Source organism: Mirounga angustirostris, unplaced genomic scaffold (assembly GCF_029215605.1).
Source record: "Mirounga angustirostris isolate CCGP_5_RB_7025 unplaced genomic scaffold, mMirAng1.0.hap1 SCAF_2, whole genome shotgun sequence".
Classification (NCBI taxonomy): domain Eukaryota; kingdom Metazoa; phylum Chordata; class Mammalia; order Carnivora; family Phocidae; genus Mirounga; species Mirounga angustirostris.
Window position 1 is genome coordinate 11,597,635 of NW_026991710.1, and position 15,990 is coordinate 11,613,624.

General features: G+C 40.6%; 1 protein-coding gene across 6 annotated transcripts in view; it reads left to right on the top strand.

The window, feature by feature from the left end:
* Window positions 1–15,990, top strand: part of C1QTNF7 (C1q and TNF related 7) — a 106,591-nt gene that overhangs the window by 16,547 nt on the left and 74,054 nt on the right. For 2 of the 6 annotated variants that reach the window (XM_064584305.1, XM_045881462.3), the window contains exon 1: window positions 14,995–15,990. The exons of 3 other annotated variants lie outside the window; for them this stretch is intronic. In XM_064584305.1, coding sequence (XP_064440375.1) covers window positions 15,989–15,990 — 2 coding nt within the window. In that variant the 5' untranslated portion in view covers window positions 14,995–15,988. Of the gene's footprint in view, window positions 1–14,994 lie in introns of those variants that run through there. One more of the 6 variants, XM_045881461.3, reaches the window with a different exon arrangement.

The following is a 15,990-nucleotide window of genomic DNA, read 5'->3' on the forward strand; positions in this document are numbered from 1 at the left end:
ATATTTGTTTATAGTATGAGAAACTGAAAGAGGAAGTTAATGCATCACCTGGTGTGATCTCAGCTGGGAACATGCACATCAGGGGACCCAAATTTTTGCTGCTCTGTGCATATCTGCAAATGACCGTGGAAGAGCCATGAGTATTGATTTGCATTCACCAATAAAGTTCAGCAAGAGGCTGTTTCTAAAAATCCATTCACACACTTATATATGAAACGTATACTTACATGTAAAGTCAGCCTAGAAGAGCTCTGGTCAATTCATATCAACTCAGTATATATCTAAGACCTGCAAGTATTAACTAGCCCAGAGGACACAATGGTTGTCAAAAAAAAAAAAAATCCATTGTAAAGTTGGGTATCTTTTTCTCCAAAGGACATAGACCCCAAATGGAATTATCCCTGAGATAGTTTTCCAAGATACTACATCAGCCACTTGCATATTTTAGCATTCAATAATAGAAAATCGTCTTCCTGTTGAATCAGACTCTCTTTCTGGAACTTTCTGAATTGATCCTAGTTCTGTCGTTGGGAACTATACAGAACAAGGCCAGCCCTCCTTCCACATGGTAGTCTTTCAAATATTTGAAGACATTACCAGTTACCTCTTCCAAGACAGCGATTTCCCAAGTTTGACATCTCCATCCCTAATAATTTCCTTATTTTCACCATCTTTGTCATTTTCTTGGAACATGCTCTAATCTCTCAGATATTAACTGCTATCACCCACTTAGGCCCTAGAATAAAATGAGTAGCCTCAAACTCTGCTGATAAGTCAGTTAACTTGAACAACTTTACTGGGGAGTAACTTAACAATATACATGAAATTCTTAAAATAAGCATATCCTTCTATGTCTTAAAATTTACTCTAAGTACTGAAATTTTGTTATGAGGATGTTCATTACAGGGTTCTTTACAATTCCAACATGTGGAAACAATGTAAACATCCAAGAATAGAGCAACATTAAAGAAAGTATGGTACATTAGTTCAGCCATTAAAGACTATGTAGACAATGTGAACAAATCTACATTGACAAACATAGCTATTTATAGAATCGTAATAGAAGATTAGGGCACAGTCTGATTACATTTTTATTAAAACATCCATCTACATTCCCAGAGGTAAAGAAAAACATTCCCAAGAATTAAAGAAAAATATTCCTAAGAGGTTAACACAGGCACTTGAAGGTTTAATTTCAAGTGTTTCCCTTCTTCTTTATCTATTTTTCTATAATAATCTATTATATTCATAATAAAGAAAAACAATTCTATTTAGTGTTTAAAAAGATTAAAACAATTCTGGTAGTTCCCCCATTGCTTTCAGGGAAGAATCCAAACACCCTGGCTTAGGACATGAGACTTTTTTTTTTTTTTAAAGATTTTATTTATTTGACAGAGAGAGACACAGCGAGAGAGGGAACACAAGCAGGGGGAGTGGGAGAGGGAGAAGCAGGCTTCCTGCAGATCAGGGAGCCTGATGCGGGGCTCGATCCCAGCACCCTGGGATCATGACCTGAGCCGAAGGCAGACGCTTAACGACTGAGCCACACAGGCGCCCCAGGACATGAGACCTTTTATGATCTCACCTCTTAGGGTTCATCCCCTAAAAAGCTACACACACAAGCACATTCTAAAATGCCCCAGATTTGTATCACTCTTTTCCACCTTATACCTTCTGCTTGAGATATCCTCTAGGTTTCAAAAGATTTGGGGAGATTATCCAAAATTATATCATTAATGAATGGCAAAACCAGTCCAGGCTGTCTGTCTCTGGGGCCCACGCTGTCTCCCCATGATCCAGATGAAAAACTGAGACAGTCAAGGTGATATTTGTCTAATTATCTTTGTACCATATTTAATCTCAGCATAGGCAAACACTTATACTGTTTATGACATTGTCTGGGTGAGAGAAAAAGCCCTGAAATAGAGTTCTTTCCATTGTCCTATAGACAGAAAGTCAAAATGATTCCAGAAGTGTGTTTTTCCTTTTTGAGAAGGATGATCGAGGGTATTTGGAGCAATATCTTAGCTAGACATTAAAGCCCAGTTTGCAAACATATGCACTGTGTAATCAGATTTCACTAATATGGTCTACTTTGACTTCTTTGTCTCTTTCATTATAAGAATTTAATATTCAATTTCAAAATCCAAATGGCATAAATGAATTCCAGATGTCTTCCCAAATCCCTAAATCTTGCATTAGAATGAGGGGAGATACAGCTATACATGAGTAGGTGGTTACATTGTAATTCACTGAAAAACTGAACGGATCTCTGAGCAGTTGGTTAGACTTTCTTCCATGAAAAAAATACAGGAATTGTTTTGAGTTTCTTAAAGAGCTGAGTCCCCAAGATTTACAGCCCAGCTGTTTGACATATGTTCTGCTTTATTTCTCCCCCCAACGGGTGAAACAGCATCATTGTGAATGCAGGGCCCTGGGGCCAGGCTGTCTTAAATCCAATCCAACTGGATGACTTTGAGCGAGTCACTTAACCTCTGTATTCCTCACTTTTCTCATCTGTGAAATGGGGATAGTCACAGTACCTATCTTGTGGGGTTGTTGGAGGGATGAGTGGGTTAATAATTGGAAGTGTTTAGCACAGTGCCAGCCACACAGCAAAATGCACCCATTGTCACCAACCAGGTATGTGTCTGAGGAGCTGAGTGAGGTCCTCAGTGGCTAAAAGATTCCTTTCTCTTTTCCATCTTGATAAGCAGGGTAAGTCTCCTGAAACTTGCATTGAGAAGACTATCATCCTTTCTTCCATGAGTGACTAACAAGCTAAATTCAGATACAAGCCCCTTCCCCTGACCCTGGCCCTGGCCCCACACAGGCACTTCCTGAGTCTACATTCCTGATCTCAATGCCTGGACCACACCATCCCACCAGTCTTGCATCCAGGGCAACCCCACACAAGAAAATGTAAAAGCTATGTCCTCAGAGAATTTGTGGAGGGAACTTGACATCTCCAATTAACTAGAGGAGATTATATATGTAAAACACCAAAGTATCATAACAAGTGCTCAAAAACGCTAGTCTTCTTCCCTCATTTCTCCTTCACCATTAATGATTGGTATCGCTGTTTGCAAGAAACACTTAGTCATACCCATAAAAGACCTCCACTGCTAACCTTCAAGAGAGAATTTAGAGTCTGTATATCCTTCAGCATCTAAGCCTCACCCCTCTAGACCACGCATCCGTGCCAGAGGGCAACTTGACAAACTTGGCATGATTTCACACAGGGCGTGTCTTTTCGCCTCTCCATGGCAATGAAAGCTTGTGCGATATTCTGATATTTACAGATCCCATTCACCTACAGCACCTTCCTTACTCTTCGTCTCAACTCCATAAGTGGGTATTATTATTACTGTCATTGTTGGTGCTGCTATCGTGATAATTCCGCATGCTGGGAAGCCTCAACAAATGAAAAGACTTGCCCCAAATTATGCAGCTGGTCTGTGACTCAGTAAGGATTTGAATCTGGATTCTCTGTGTTGCCATTCTGTTTTTTTCCTACCGAACTCCACTGCTAGAGTTATAGGATTCAAGAGTGAAAATCTTAAAAAAAATCTCATTAATTCTTTGCTGCATCTCCTCCGCTGGATGCCCTTTTTTTCTTTTTCTTTTCTTTTTCTTTTTTTTTTTTTTTTAAGCTTTTGATTTTTCTGTTTTCTCTGATGTTGCTATTGTTGGCAAGCTCAAGCTCAGCAGTCTCATGGCAAGGCTGGAGCTGTTTCTGTAGGCTATAATGATTGTGTGCTAGATGGTTGGTTTAAGAAGAAAAAGACTTGTTTAATTGGTGTTTTCTTTCAGGCAGAATTGTGTTATACTGCAGCCAAATAATGCCTCATCTAGAAAGAAAAAAATGAACTATTCTAGAAAGTTTGTTCAGAAAGAAGCCAAACCTTTTGCAACAATGAAGCATTATACACCAATCTCAAAGTATTTCAGATTGAGAATAGGATGGGAATGTGGAGTAGAGTTGTGTCAGTTAGGGAATGTGCTTGAGCCCATGTAACAGAAACCCAACTTCAGTGGCCTGGCCAAATAGGGGTTTATGTCTCCCATCTACAATGAAGTTAGTTTGGAGATATGCAGTCAAGGGTTGGTATGATGGCTTCGATGTCATCAGAGACCCACGTTCCCTCCTGTTCTTGCATCCCAGAATGTGGCTGTCTTTATCATGATCCCAAGATGTCTACTCTATATTAACGCCATGACTATATTCTTGGCAAATGGCGAAATACAAAGAACAAGATCTGAACCGGTGACACCAGCTGTCTTTCTCCTTCAGGAAGCTTTCCCAACAACCTCTTCCATCAACCTCTACTTTTATATCTTTGTCCCAACTGGGCGGCCACATGGCCTTCCCTAACCACGGGGAGCCTGGAAAAGGGGGCATGACATGGTCACCTTGCCTCCCCAAACAAAGAGTGTTTCTGTTAGTACAAAAGAAGGGCAAGATGGATATTGGGAAGCAACTAACAGAGTCTTCCAAGAGAGCTACCATTCGCTGAGAGCCCACAGTGTGTTAGGCATACACTAAAACAAAGCTAAGAAAGAAATAACACTATCCTCGCATTAGACATACAGGAAATTATATCCACAGAGCTATAAAGTGTGAAATGAGAGGCACTGTTCTCAGAAGATCAGTATGTAGATTCTTCTCATGTGACAATGCCTGGCACAGTGTAGACATTCAAAAATGGTTTCAAATATTTCCCTTCTTTTTGTCCTCCCTCTCAACTGAAAGTGGAGATTCAATGCCAGCTTTCACTTGGAATGTCTTTATATTTGCATTGTCTAATTAATCTTGTTATGATCTAACTATGGCTACTGTTCTGGCCTGTACATCCTTATCCCCCAACCTTTGGCAAACATAGCACCGCTGACTCTATTAGATTATGTCAAATCTTTCCTGCTTGATATGTTCTCTTTTTTTGATTGACTCTCCAGAGCTGTAATGATACTGTTTTCATTTTTAATTTCATCAGCGAGGACATAAATAGTCTTTGGCTTGGTGGCTTATCAGACTCTTCATGATTCATGGCACTTAGTAGGGGCTCAATGATATCCATTGAATGAATGAATCTCAGCGTCGTCATTTACCAGCTGTATGATCTTGGGCAAGTTTCATAACCTGCCCTGAGTAAGAAAAAAATAAATGTTTGTTGTCATTACAAGCCACTGAGATCTGGGAATCATTTGTAATGCTGTAGTATTATAGCTATAATAGCTGATTACTACAGCCTGCAGTTGGCGGGGGGAGAGAATTCACAGAAAATAAATGTTCCGTAGATAATGCCAAAGGCATTTACTATAGAATAATATCCACACCATAACAAGACAACATTGTTTTTCTAGCATTCGTTACAATTAACAGACAATCTTGAATTATAATAACCTCACATATAATAAATCCTAAAAAACAATGACACACAAACTTCCCCAAATCATACTGAGATTTTTAGAGCACATATAGATCACCAACGTAGAAAATAAATGTTTTCTGGGCAACCATCATTCTGCTGCATCAGTGAGCAAGCACATGGGATGCCAAAGATTCAGAAAATACCCTGAATTCTTATCTCACTGCACAGCTGCACTATAAATGTGTTAGGTTTGAGTTATGGGAAACAATTAAACAATCTCTCTACAGGGAAAATAGAATGGGTAAAGAATCTCTCTTTAGTGAGGCAAAAATCACATCTCTTGATTTTCAGTGAAAACCAAAGCTGGAGTAAATTTGGAAATCTGACATGTGATCACCTGGAGCTTTATCCCTACCAAAATGTAAATATGCACCAGGGTACAATGGGGTTTTCCATCTTGCCTGATGCTCTCATGTACTTGACTTCTTTTCATCAACAGCCAATGAAACAGGAATTTGGGAAGCCACAAGCAGGTATTTGGTACCATATATAAGTTCATACACGTAGGGTGTGAGCCACAGCCTAGTATATTTTCAAAGCATTTGTCAAATAGCAAAAGATAGCTCTCAAAAGATTTCTTCTTTTCAGGAAGCATGAACAACTGGAAATGTATTTGTGTACCTTGGAATCAAACAGACCCGGATCTGATTCCCAGGTCTCCTGTCTAATAAATGTGCAACATTAGGCACACTACTTACCACCACTGAGTTTTTTCCTCATCTGTGAAATGGGAAAAGTAATACTTTAAGTCAAACCAAGTGAAATTGCCATATTTGCCATCAAAAGAAGCCAAATATTAGCAATTTCATATGTTTCAACCTATACCTGTCTCACAGGACTGAGTTCAGAATAGAAGGCCAAGGCCATAGATGTCTACTAGTCACAGCTCCTTTGTTGCAGGTGACAGGACCCTACTCAAGAGAGCTTAAGAAAAAAGGGAATACATTAGCTCATGTATTTGGTCAGTTTAGGAATGGTGTTAGCTTCATGCATGGCAAAATCCAGGGGTTCAGATGATGCTCTGGATCCTCTCTTCCTCTTTCTCCCTATCTCTTTCTCGCTCTATGTATCTTTTCTCTCCTGTCCCACTTTCTTCTCTGTCTGTTGACTTTGTCATACATGATGGACAGGATGACCAAAGACATTCTTTAGTAGAAGCAAAAGGGACTTCTCTCTCCCAAGGGCTGTCCTTTTTGGGTTACATGCTCACCCCTACCAGTCACTGTTTCCAGATGCCCTACTCTGCTTGGCCCAGCCTGGTTGACTTTCTCGCTTCAAGGGAGGTGGCAGGAATGAAGGGCACTATACATGATAGCCCAATTAGAACCACTTAAGATAGTGAAAGCATTAACCGAAGAATATTGGAGTGCCAGGTAGGCAGGTAAAAAAGATAGCCATTACATTGTGTGCAATACTTAACACAGATCCTGGCATGCAGAAGATGCACTAAAATTAGCTAAAGCATTTCCTACACAATACGCAAAGGACATAAGAGAAAATATTTACTCAAAGATAAGGTTTCACCTAAAGATATGGTGACCAACTTTTCTCAATTTGCCCAGGACTCTTCTGGTTTAGCACTGTAAGTATCATGCCCTGGAAAACTCCTCAGTCTCAAGCAAACCATCTTGGTTTGTCTGGACTATCCAGTTTTAAAACTGTAAGTCCCACATCTGGGGAAACCCCTCAGTCCCAGGCAAACCAAGATAGCTGGTCACCCTGCCCAGACATAGCACTTGTAAGTATAAATGTTAGCTGCATTTGAGGTCTTAATAAGTCAGTTGATTATTTGCTACATCAATAGAAGAATGATGTGGTATAGTACATCCCAAACTGGAGCTGGTCCTGTGGGAAAAATGCATAGATCACATCTACTTGATTTAGAGTTACAGGATCTGTAAATTTGCTCTTCTTTCCCTTCTGCTTTCTTTGTTTTTCTTTCGTTGTGTCTTTCTCCCTTTTTTTTCTTTCCTCCCTTTCTTTCCTTCCTTCTTGCCTTCTGACTGATCTTCCTTCCTTCCCTCTCTTATTTGCCTCTTTCTCTTTTACTTTCTTTTCTGGTGACATATTTACCTTTCAAATTGCATATGACTTAGATTTTGTTTGAAATCTTCAAAGGAGCTGTTATGTGTTGTTTGACGGAAACAAACAGGCCACAGTAAATTCATTTATCCTGGGCAATGCACCAAGTAAATGGAAACTTCATTGCTGATTAAAACGAGAAGTGTACACACGATTACTAGGAGTTTGCAGAGACAACATGGTCGTAACGTTGAGAGCGAAGAATGAAACCATTAGGATGTGGGGGGCAGAAAAGACGGTGATGATTGTGAAATGAGGAAATTGGAGATTGTAAAGACTTGAGATTGAGTTCTTCCAAGGGCCATTTTGGTTTAAGTATTTACATAGGGGTTACATCTACTACTATTGGAAATTGCTGGGATTTGGGAACTCTTTATTCTTTTGAATCAATATTATCATTAATTAAACAATGTAAACCAGGAAATCCTTCTTGGTTACAAACTATGCTTTGAAGCCAGGCATGCATTTGAGTGTTTTCAATCAAAATCTTAAAGTAAAAATAGAGAGAAAGCAATTTCTCATCTTCAAAGGAGAGCTATCAGTGGGGTAAACTGTCTTCTGAATTGTACTTCGGAGAATGATGTGTATTTTGTTGCCCTGATCAAAGTGCTGAAGTTCTAAAGAACTAACTGCACTTTAGAGACAAATCCAAATGCTTGCTTATAGCAAGGTTCCACCCACAAGTCAGGCTCATCAACTTGGACTTCCACAACATTTGGGTTTTCCAAATATGAGTACTCAACGTCCCTTTCACAATTTTTGTCATTACATAGTACCACCTCTGTCATTTATTTACCTAACATTTTGCTGCAAATTTACTTTTTTAATAAGATAGACTAAGCTGATGCAGCCAACGCAGCTCATTAGGGCTTGTGAATAACCTTTGTGGGAAGAAAAGTATCACTGGCAAGAAAAGCAGTATACTATGGAAGCATTGAGCAAAGGCTAGGAGATTCACCACCTGGTCCTCAGCTTGGTTCTACCTTTTGGTAGCCTTGAGATTTGGGATAAACTACTTCAATTTTCAACCCATATTGTTGTGAGGATTAATTAATTGAAAGAATTGATGAACAGTGCTAGCACATGACAAATCATTGCTAACATTCTCTTCTTAGTCCATTAGTGAAGAGAGAGAAGACTTACATAGTTCTGTAGCTCAGAAGGTGCACTATGGGAGGAATTGTGCCTTAGCTAGGAAGGGACAAAGGATGCATCATCATCTTTGTTTCTAAACTGGCTTCCTTCAGACTGGATTTTTTCTTATTTATTTTTTTAAATTTTATTATGTTATGTTAGTCATCATTCATTACATCATTACTTTTTGATGTAGTGTTCCATGATTCATTGTTTGCATATAACACCCAGTGTTCCATTCAGTACATGCCCTCTTTAAAACCCATCACCAGGCTAACCCATCCCCCCACCCCCCTCCCCTCTAAAACCCTCAGTTTGTTACTCAGAGTCCATAGTCTTTCATGATTCATCTCCCCCCACCGATTTCCCCTCATTTTTCCCTTCCTACTATCTTCTTTTTTTTAAACATACAATGTATTATTTGTTTCAGAGGTACAGGTCTGTGATTCATCAGTCTTACACAACTCACAGCACTCACCATAGCACATACCCTCCCCAATGTCTATCACCCAGCCACCCCATCCCTCCCACCCCCCACCCCTCCAGCAACCCTCAGTTTGTTTCCTGAGATTACGAATTCCTCATATCAGTGAGGTCATATGATACTTGTCTTTCTCTGATTGACTTATTTCACTTAGCATAATACCCTCTAGTTCCATCCACGTCATTGCAGATGGCAAGATTTCGGGGTTTTTTGGTGGCTGCATAATATTCCATTGTATATATATACCACTTCTTCTTTATCCATTCATCTGTTGATGGACAGCTAGGCTTTTTCCATAGTTTGGCTATTGTAGACATTGCTGCTATAAACTTTGGGGTGCATGTACCCCTTCAGATCATTACATTTGTATCTTTGGGGTAAATACCCAGTAGTGCAATTGCTGGGTCATAGGGTAGCTCTATTTTCAACTTTTTGAAGAACCTCCATACTGTTTTCCAGAGTGGCTGCACCAGTTTGCATTACCACCAATAGTGTAGGAGGGTTCCCCTTTCTCCGCATCCTCACCAACATCTGTCATTTCCTGACTTATTAATTTTAGCCATTCTGACTGGTGTGAGGTGGTATCTCATTGAGGTTTTGATTTGGGTTTCCCTGATGCCGAGTGACGTTGAGCACATTTTCATGTGTCTGTTGGCCATTTGGGTGTCTTTGCAGAAATGTCTGTTCATGTCTTCTGCCCATTTCTTGATTGGATCATTTGTTCTTTGGGTGTTGAGTCTGATAAGTTCTTTATAGATTTTGGATATATATCTTTATCTGATAAAGGTATAGGGTATCTGATATCAGGTAAAGGGTATCTGATATACCCTTTATCTGATATGTCATTTGCAAATATCTTCTCCCATTCTGTCAGTTGTCTTTTGGTTTTGTTGACTGTTTCCTTGGCTGTGCAAAAGCTTTTTATCTTGATGAAGTCCCAATAGTTCATTTTCGCCCTTGCTTCCCTTGCCTTTGGTGATGTTTCTAGGAAGAAGTTGCTGTGGCTGAGGTCGAAGAGGTTGCTGCCTGTGTTCTCCTCTAGGATTTTGATGGATTCCTGTCTCACATTTAAGTCTTTCATCCATTTTGAGTCTATTTTTGTGTGTGGTGTAAGGAAATGGTCCAGTTTCATTCTTCTGCATGTGGCTGTCCAATTTTCCCAACACCATTTGTTGAAGAGACTGTCTTTTTTCCACTGGACATTCTTTCCTGCTTTGTCGAAGATTAGTTGACCATAGAGTTGAGGGTCCATTTCTGGGCTCTCTATTCTGTTCCATTGATCTATGTGTCTGTTTTTGTGCCAGGACCATACTGTCTTAATGATTACAGCTTTGCAATAGAGCTTGAAGTCCCAGACTGGATTTTTATCACTTGTGGCTAGTGCATCAAAGGTAATAATCAGGAGGGTGAAAAAAATGTTTTAACAAGATTTTATGAGTCTCTCCACACAAGCTGAGCTGATTAAGAGCCCAAGTGAGAAAGCACAACCCAGAGTTAAGGAGAGGCTGGATGCCCTTCCTCTAAAGAAAAGCCAACAACAAGGATTTTGTTTTTTTTTACCATTCTGTTCTCTGATTATTTTTAGTATATAGGCTATTTTTAGGGTATTTATTTTTTATCTGGCACCATATTGAAAATATATTCTTTCTAATAGCCTTTAAAATTTGCATGCATTGTTTAGGTGTACAATTGTATTATCTGCCAATAATGATAAATTTGCTTCTTCTAATCCAATCCCTGTACCTCTTATTTTTTGCTTCCTGTCTTATTACATGTAAATTATTTTACCACTATTTAGGGATGATTAAAATAGTATTGCCTTTTTGATACACTATGGTAAGGATGACTTTGAGAATGTAGCAACTAAAAGGCCAAGAAATAGCTAAAAATATGTCACAATAATTTGTAGGTGATGTGACAATGCCTGGACAAAGACAATGGGTAAAAAAGCATACAGAAAAAAATATCAGTGAGCAATATTTCAACTGAATAAATGAATGAACACAATGGAATGCAAGAATCAAAACCTGACTGTAGGGCTTCAAGTATGAAATGACATGAGGAAATTATCATTTGTATCAATCAGGATTCAGTTAGGAAACTAAAAATCACCCTAGGTAAGGATTGAAGATGAAAAATCAAAACCTTAAAACACCATTGAAAGAACTGTAGGCAATCTATACATAGGATCAAATTGCATTGACCTATACAACACACAAATGAATCCATGCAAAACTAGTGAAATCTGAATATGTTATACAATCTAGTTAATACTGTTGTACCGATGCCAACTTCTAGTTTGATATATTACAGTGATAAAAGATGTCACTATTGAGAGAAGCTAGTTTTTGTTTTATTTGGTTTTTACACAACTTTTTTTTTTTTTTTTGCAAACTTCCGTGAGTCTATAATTACTTCTATATTAAGAAAAGGAGGCTGTGGAACCAACAATTGGAGAAAAGACCATGCTGTTTTTCTGAATACCCAGAAGTGCAGGATTGCTAGGAAACCACACTAGAGTATGTGATTCCAGGATCTCCACCCAGAAGCTCCTACAAACCTTGCATCAGTTGACTGTCCTCACTCTGACTGCAACCACCACCAAGGGATGTCCCCTCATTCACTTCTGCCTTTTACGTGCCTGTGGATGCTCTCATTGGCTGACTCTAACTAGGGAAACTGACTGCAAAGGTTTGGGGAAAATCTAGTTTCAGGCTTCTAGTCCCTTACCTATAGGGGAGAGTAGAAAGGTCCAGGGATAATGCTGAGTTAAAAACTTATATCCCAGCTCATTGATATTTAATAAATACTATACATTTATCACATAGTCTTTGAAAAAGGGATTAGAAGAAGGAAATTGGTCAAATTTTTCAGTTTGTAAATAAAAAATTCGTAAATAATTTCATTTCCCATCATAGTTTCTCATTCTCTCTGCCAAGCCATCTGCATCCAAAAGAATTTATAATAAGCAAAAATTTTTAAGATTTTTCCAGCTTATAAAACAATTTCACATGAACTCTTTCATTGGCCTACCAAACAAAGCTGAGAAACAGATAATAATGAAAACACATAATACCTAGAACTTTCACTTATGTTATCACATTTCCTTGCAACCCACCAACAAAAGTGTGTTCTTTGTAGTTCTCTATACACAACACCTTATCTTTCCATGTCCTTGTACATGTGGTTTCTTTAGCTGAGAATGTCTTTCCTGGTGCAAATTCCTCCTGGTAAGCCCCATACCTCCTCACACCCTGTTCATCAGGGTCTTGCTTCATCTCTCCCTGAAAGAGACCGAGGCTAATGGAACATGAACAGGCAGCCCCACTGTGCAGAGGGCCAGGCTGTTCTGCCCTTGCAGGAGTCCAGGGGTTGACCAGCAGGTCAACAGGTATGACCCAAGATCCATTCCTCAGCTACTTCTCCTTACTCCTTTTGATGAGCCAAATCTAGTTTTCCCATGCAAAACAACAAGGAGAAAAATTAATTTGATAGTACACAGAGGGCTTAATAAGAGTCCACCATTAGACTGTGGTTTCCGACATAGGTTTGCCAGTCATAACACTACTGTAAATGGGTCTTGTAGCTCCTCTTTACTACTATTTATTTTCCCTGATTCACCGATTCCTACTCCTCCCTTCCTTCCCTGTAGGTTCTCATGTTAGTGGTCTAATGGCTGGAGATGCTTCAGTGAGCCAAACAGCCTTGCCCACAGTGAACTTACAAACCAGTGAGGAAGACAAACATTCAATTATCTTAGGAATAATATAACTATTGAAACAACTACAGCTATGAAGCAACATTTTATAAAGTTTTACAAAAGGAAAAAAATTATGAAGGGGAAGGATAGGATAGTATAAGGGAAAGCTAGGGCAGGTGAGGGGCAGGTCAAAGAAAGCTTCCCTGAGGTAAGAATGCCAGTTGAGTTCAAACTGATGAGAGAGATTTATCCACATAGAAGAGGCTGGGAGGAAAGCAGGAAGAGAACAAGAACATTCTGGGCAGACTCCCCGCAGTTGTCAGCCTGAACTCGGGGGGGCCCTGAGGGAAACCACAGAGCTTCCCAGCCCTCCCTCCCCTTCTCACCATGCACTGGGTAACACTGCCCTGATATGAGGTAGCTGAGCTCAGAGTTAGCAGGAAGGGAACGTAAAGGTTTATGGCTCAGAATCCAGCGGAGAAGAGGAGGCAGTGGAAGCAGACTGTGTCATGGAAAGAACATGGTGCTGATCATCACAGTTTACATATGGACACCGCCACTTATTAACTTTGTGACCTTGAAAAGCCTCTCAGAGTTGTTACGAGGATTCAGTGAGAAAAGAAATGAGTAGGGCCTTAGACCCAGTGAGTGTTCAATGAGGTTAGCTTTATCTGCTTACTTTCTACAGGTTTGCTCTGGACTGAATTGTGTCCCCTCAAAGTTCATAGGTTGAAACCTTGACTTATGGAGCAATGTGACTGTAGCTGCAGATAGAGTCTTTGGGAGGTAACTGAGGATAAATGAAGTTATAGGGATGGGGCCCTGCTCCAAATGGACTGTGGCCTTATGAGAAGAGGGAGAGAGGTGTCTGGGTGGCCCTGTTGGTTAAGTTTCAGTTCAGGTCACGATCTCATGGGTCATGGGATCAAGCCCCAAGTTGGGCTCCATGCTCAGCAGGGAGTCTCCTTGAAGATTCTCTCCCTCTGCCCCCCCCCCAAATAAATAAATAAATAAATCTTTGAAGAAAAAAAAAAGAAGAGGGAGAGAGGGAGAGATGGAGTGTGAGGCTGACATGGACACTTGTGGGGGCTTCACCCTGCAAAACAAAATGGTCATTGGGTTTATGCCTACATAATTCAAATTTAAGGTTCCCTTCATTTTGATATACTACAGGAGAGAGGAGATCTCTCTTTCCCTCTCCCTCCATCATGTGGGGACACAGTTAGAGGCAGCCGTCCACAAGCCAGGGTAAAAGCTCTCACCAGAACCTGACCACACTGGCATCCCAATCTCAGACTTCCAGCCTCCAGAACTGAGAAAATTAATTTCTGTTGCTTAAACTACAGTCTATGATAGTTTGTTATGGTGGCCCAAGCCGGCTACGGTAAAGCCCAGTTAGAAAACTGCTCTTACAGATGATGGAGTGCAAATCTTAACTGCAAGGACATCCAAAGAATGAATTTATGAAAAAGCAAAGGAAGAGAATGGAATAACTGAATAGGACCACGGCCTGAGCATTTTCATAAATGAGGCTGATCTCGATCCATCCACTGTCTGGCTGGGACTACTTCTGGGATGCACACAGCCTCGCCTGGGTCAAAACTCTACAGATGATTTTCTGTGTAGTTGAGCAAAATGCTTTCTCCTTGTTTTCATTCTTCCTGTTGCATGAGAGATAGGAGGACACTTAAGCTCTAAGAAAGAAGACCAGTAGTGGCCAACACGGGAATCCAAGTGCCAAGAGATGGCATGACAGGGGAAGAAAAGCGAAATATACTGCTTAAAAGGAGAAGGGAAAAAAGTCCAAGACCCAGGATCCCTAGCACCAAGGGGTACAAGCCAATGCCACGGATGAAATGGGAAGAGGTGGTGGTACCGTCCCATCAACAGTGTTTTCTATGTGAAATGCTATGCCGGATGCTGGAAAATACTACTTCACAATTTTAAAGCCTGTAAAGGTTGATAAGCACTATCTCCATAAATACTCCATTTGATCTCACCACAGCAAAATGAGGCAAGCACAGCAGGAGAGGGATTATGTCCACAGGGAGGAAACTGTGGTTTGGAATGCTTCATTGGAGTTCCCTTGGCTGGCAAGTATTAAAGGCAGTAGCCAAACCTCCATTTTCTGATTCCAGACCCAGTGTCCTTTCTGTGGCAAATGTCAAGACATGTTCTATACCTTTGCATCTGATCTTGACCTGGTTTTCCAAGGTCAAAATTTGTCTTCATGTCCTATCTCATTCCTTGACCAACAGTCTCCTCCCCCCAAAAGTCACGGGATGGCTTCTTCCAGAACACAAAATAACATTGAATGGACTACGAGAACAGAAGGAAGAGAAGAAACATGTAGATGGGGACATACTGACAAAATCCCACACGTGGTATAATGACTTTCCCCCTTGACGAGACTCTCCTACAGCGATCCTCATTCTGTGAGGCCACGCAAGGATAACTGCTATTTTGATTCCCACTTTACACCTGTGAGAAACTGAGACTCAGAAATATGAAGGACCTTGTCCATGACGTGCATTCCAAAGATCAAGAGCCAGATGCCAAACATCTGTGTCCGCCTCCACCTCCCTATGGGGGACAGAGCTCTGGCGTGACGGCCAGGAAGCTCTTGGATTCCAATCCTTCCACTCACTTCTCATGTGCTCCTGGTCGAGCTTTGTAAACCCTGGGTTTCCTTTCCTTCCACTGTAAACTGAAGGAGCTGAACTGCATGGTCTCTGAGAACGTTCTCTAAAGTGGCTGGTAAGAAAGCAATCATAAATATTGGAACACATATTGTCCAGACTCTTTGTGCTGTTTCCCAAATATGATTCAGGGAGTGAGCCAACAGATAGAGGAGGATATTTATTTTCACTGGTGAGGTCGACGGATACTTCTTTTGAGCTCGATCACACAGAAGGTCTTTTTGCAGGCCACAGCGTCATTGCACGTCATGGGCCCTGCGTGCTCCTTCTCTCCCCGCCACTGCTCGAAGCCTGGGAGAACGCTTTTGAAACCAATCAGGAAACTACTTATCAATCTGAAGCCCCACAGAGTTATGAGTGCTCCTTGCTGCCAAAGGGAAGGGGATTTCGAGTGAAAGCTCCACATCTGTGTGCAGTAGAATTCAAAGACTCCAGCTGTTGGAAGGTCTTGCAAGCAAT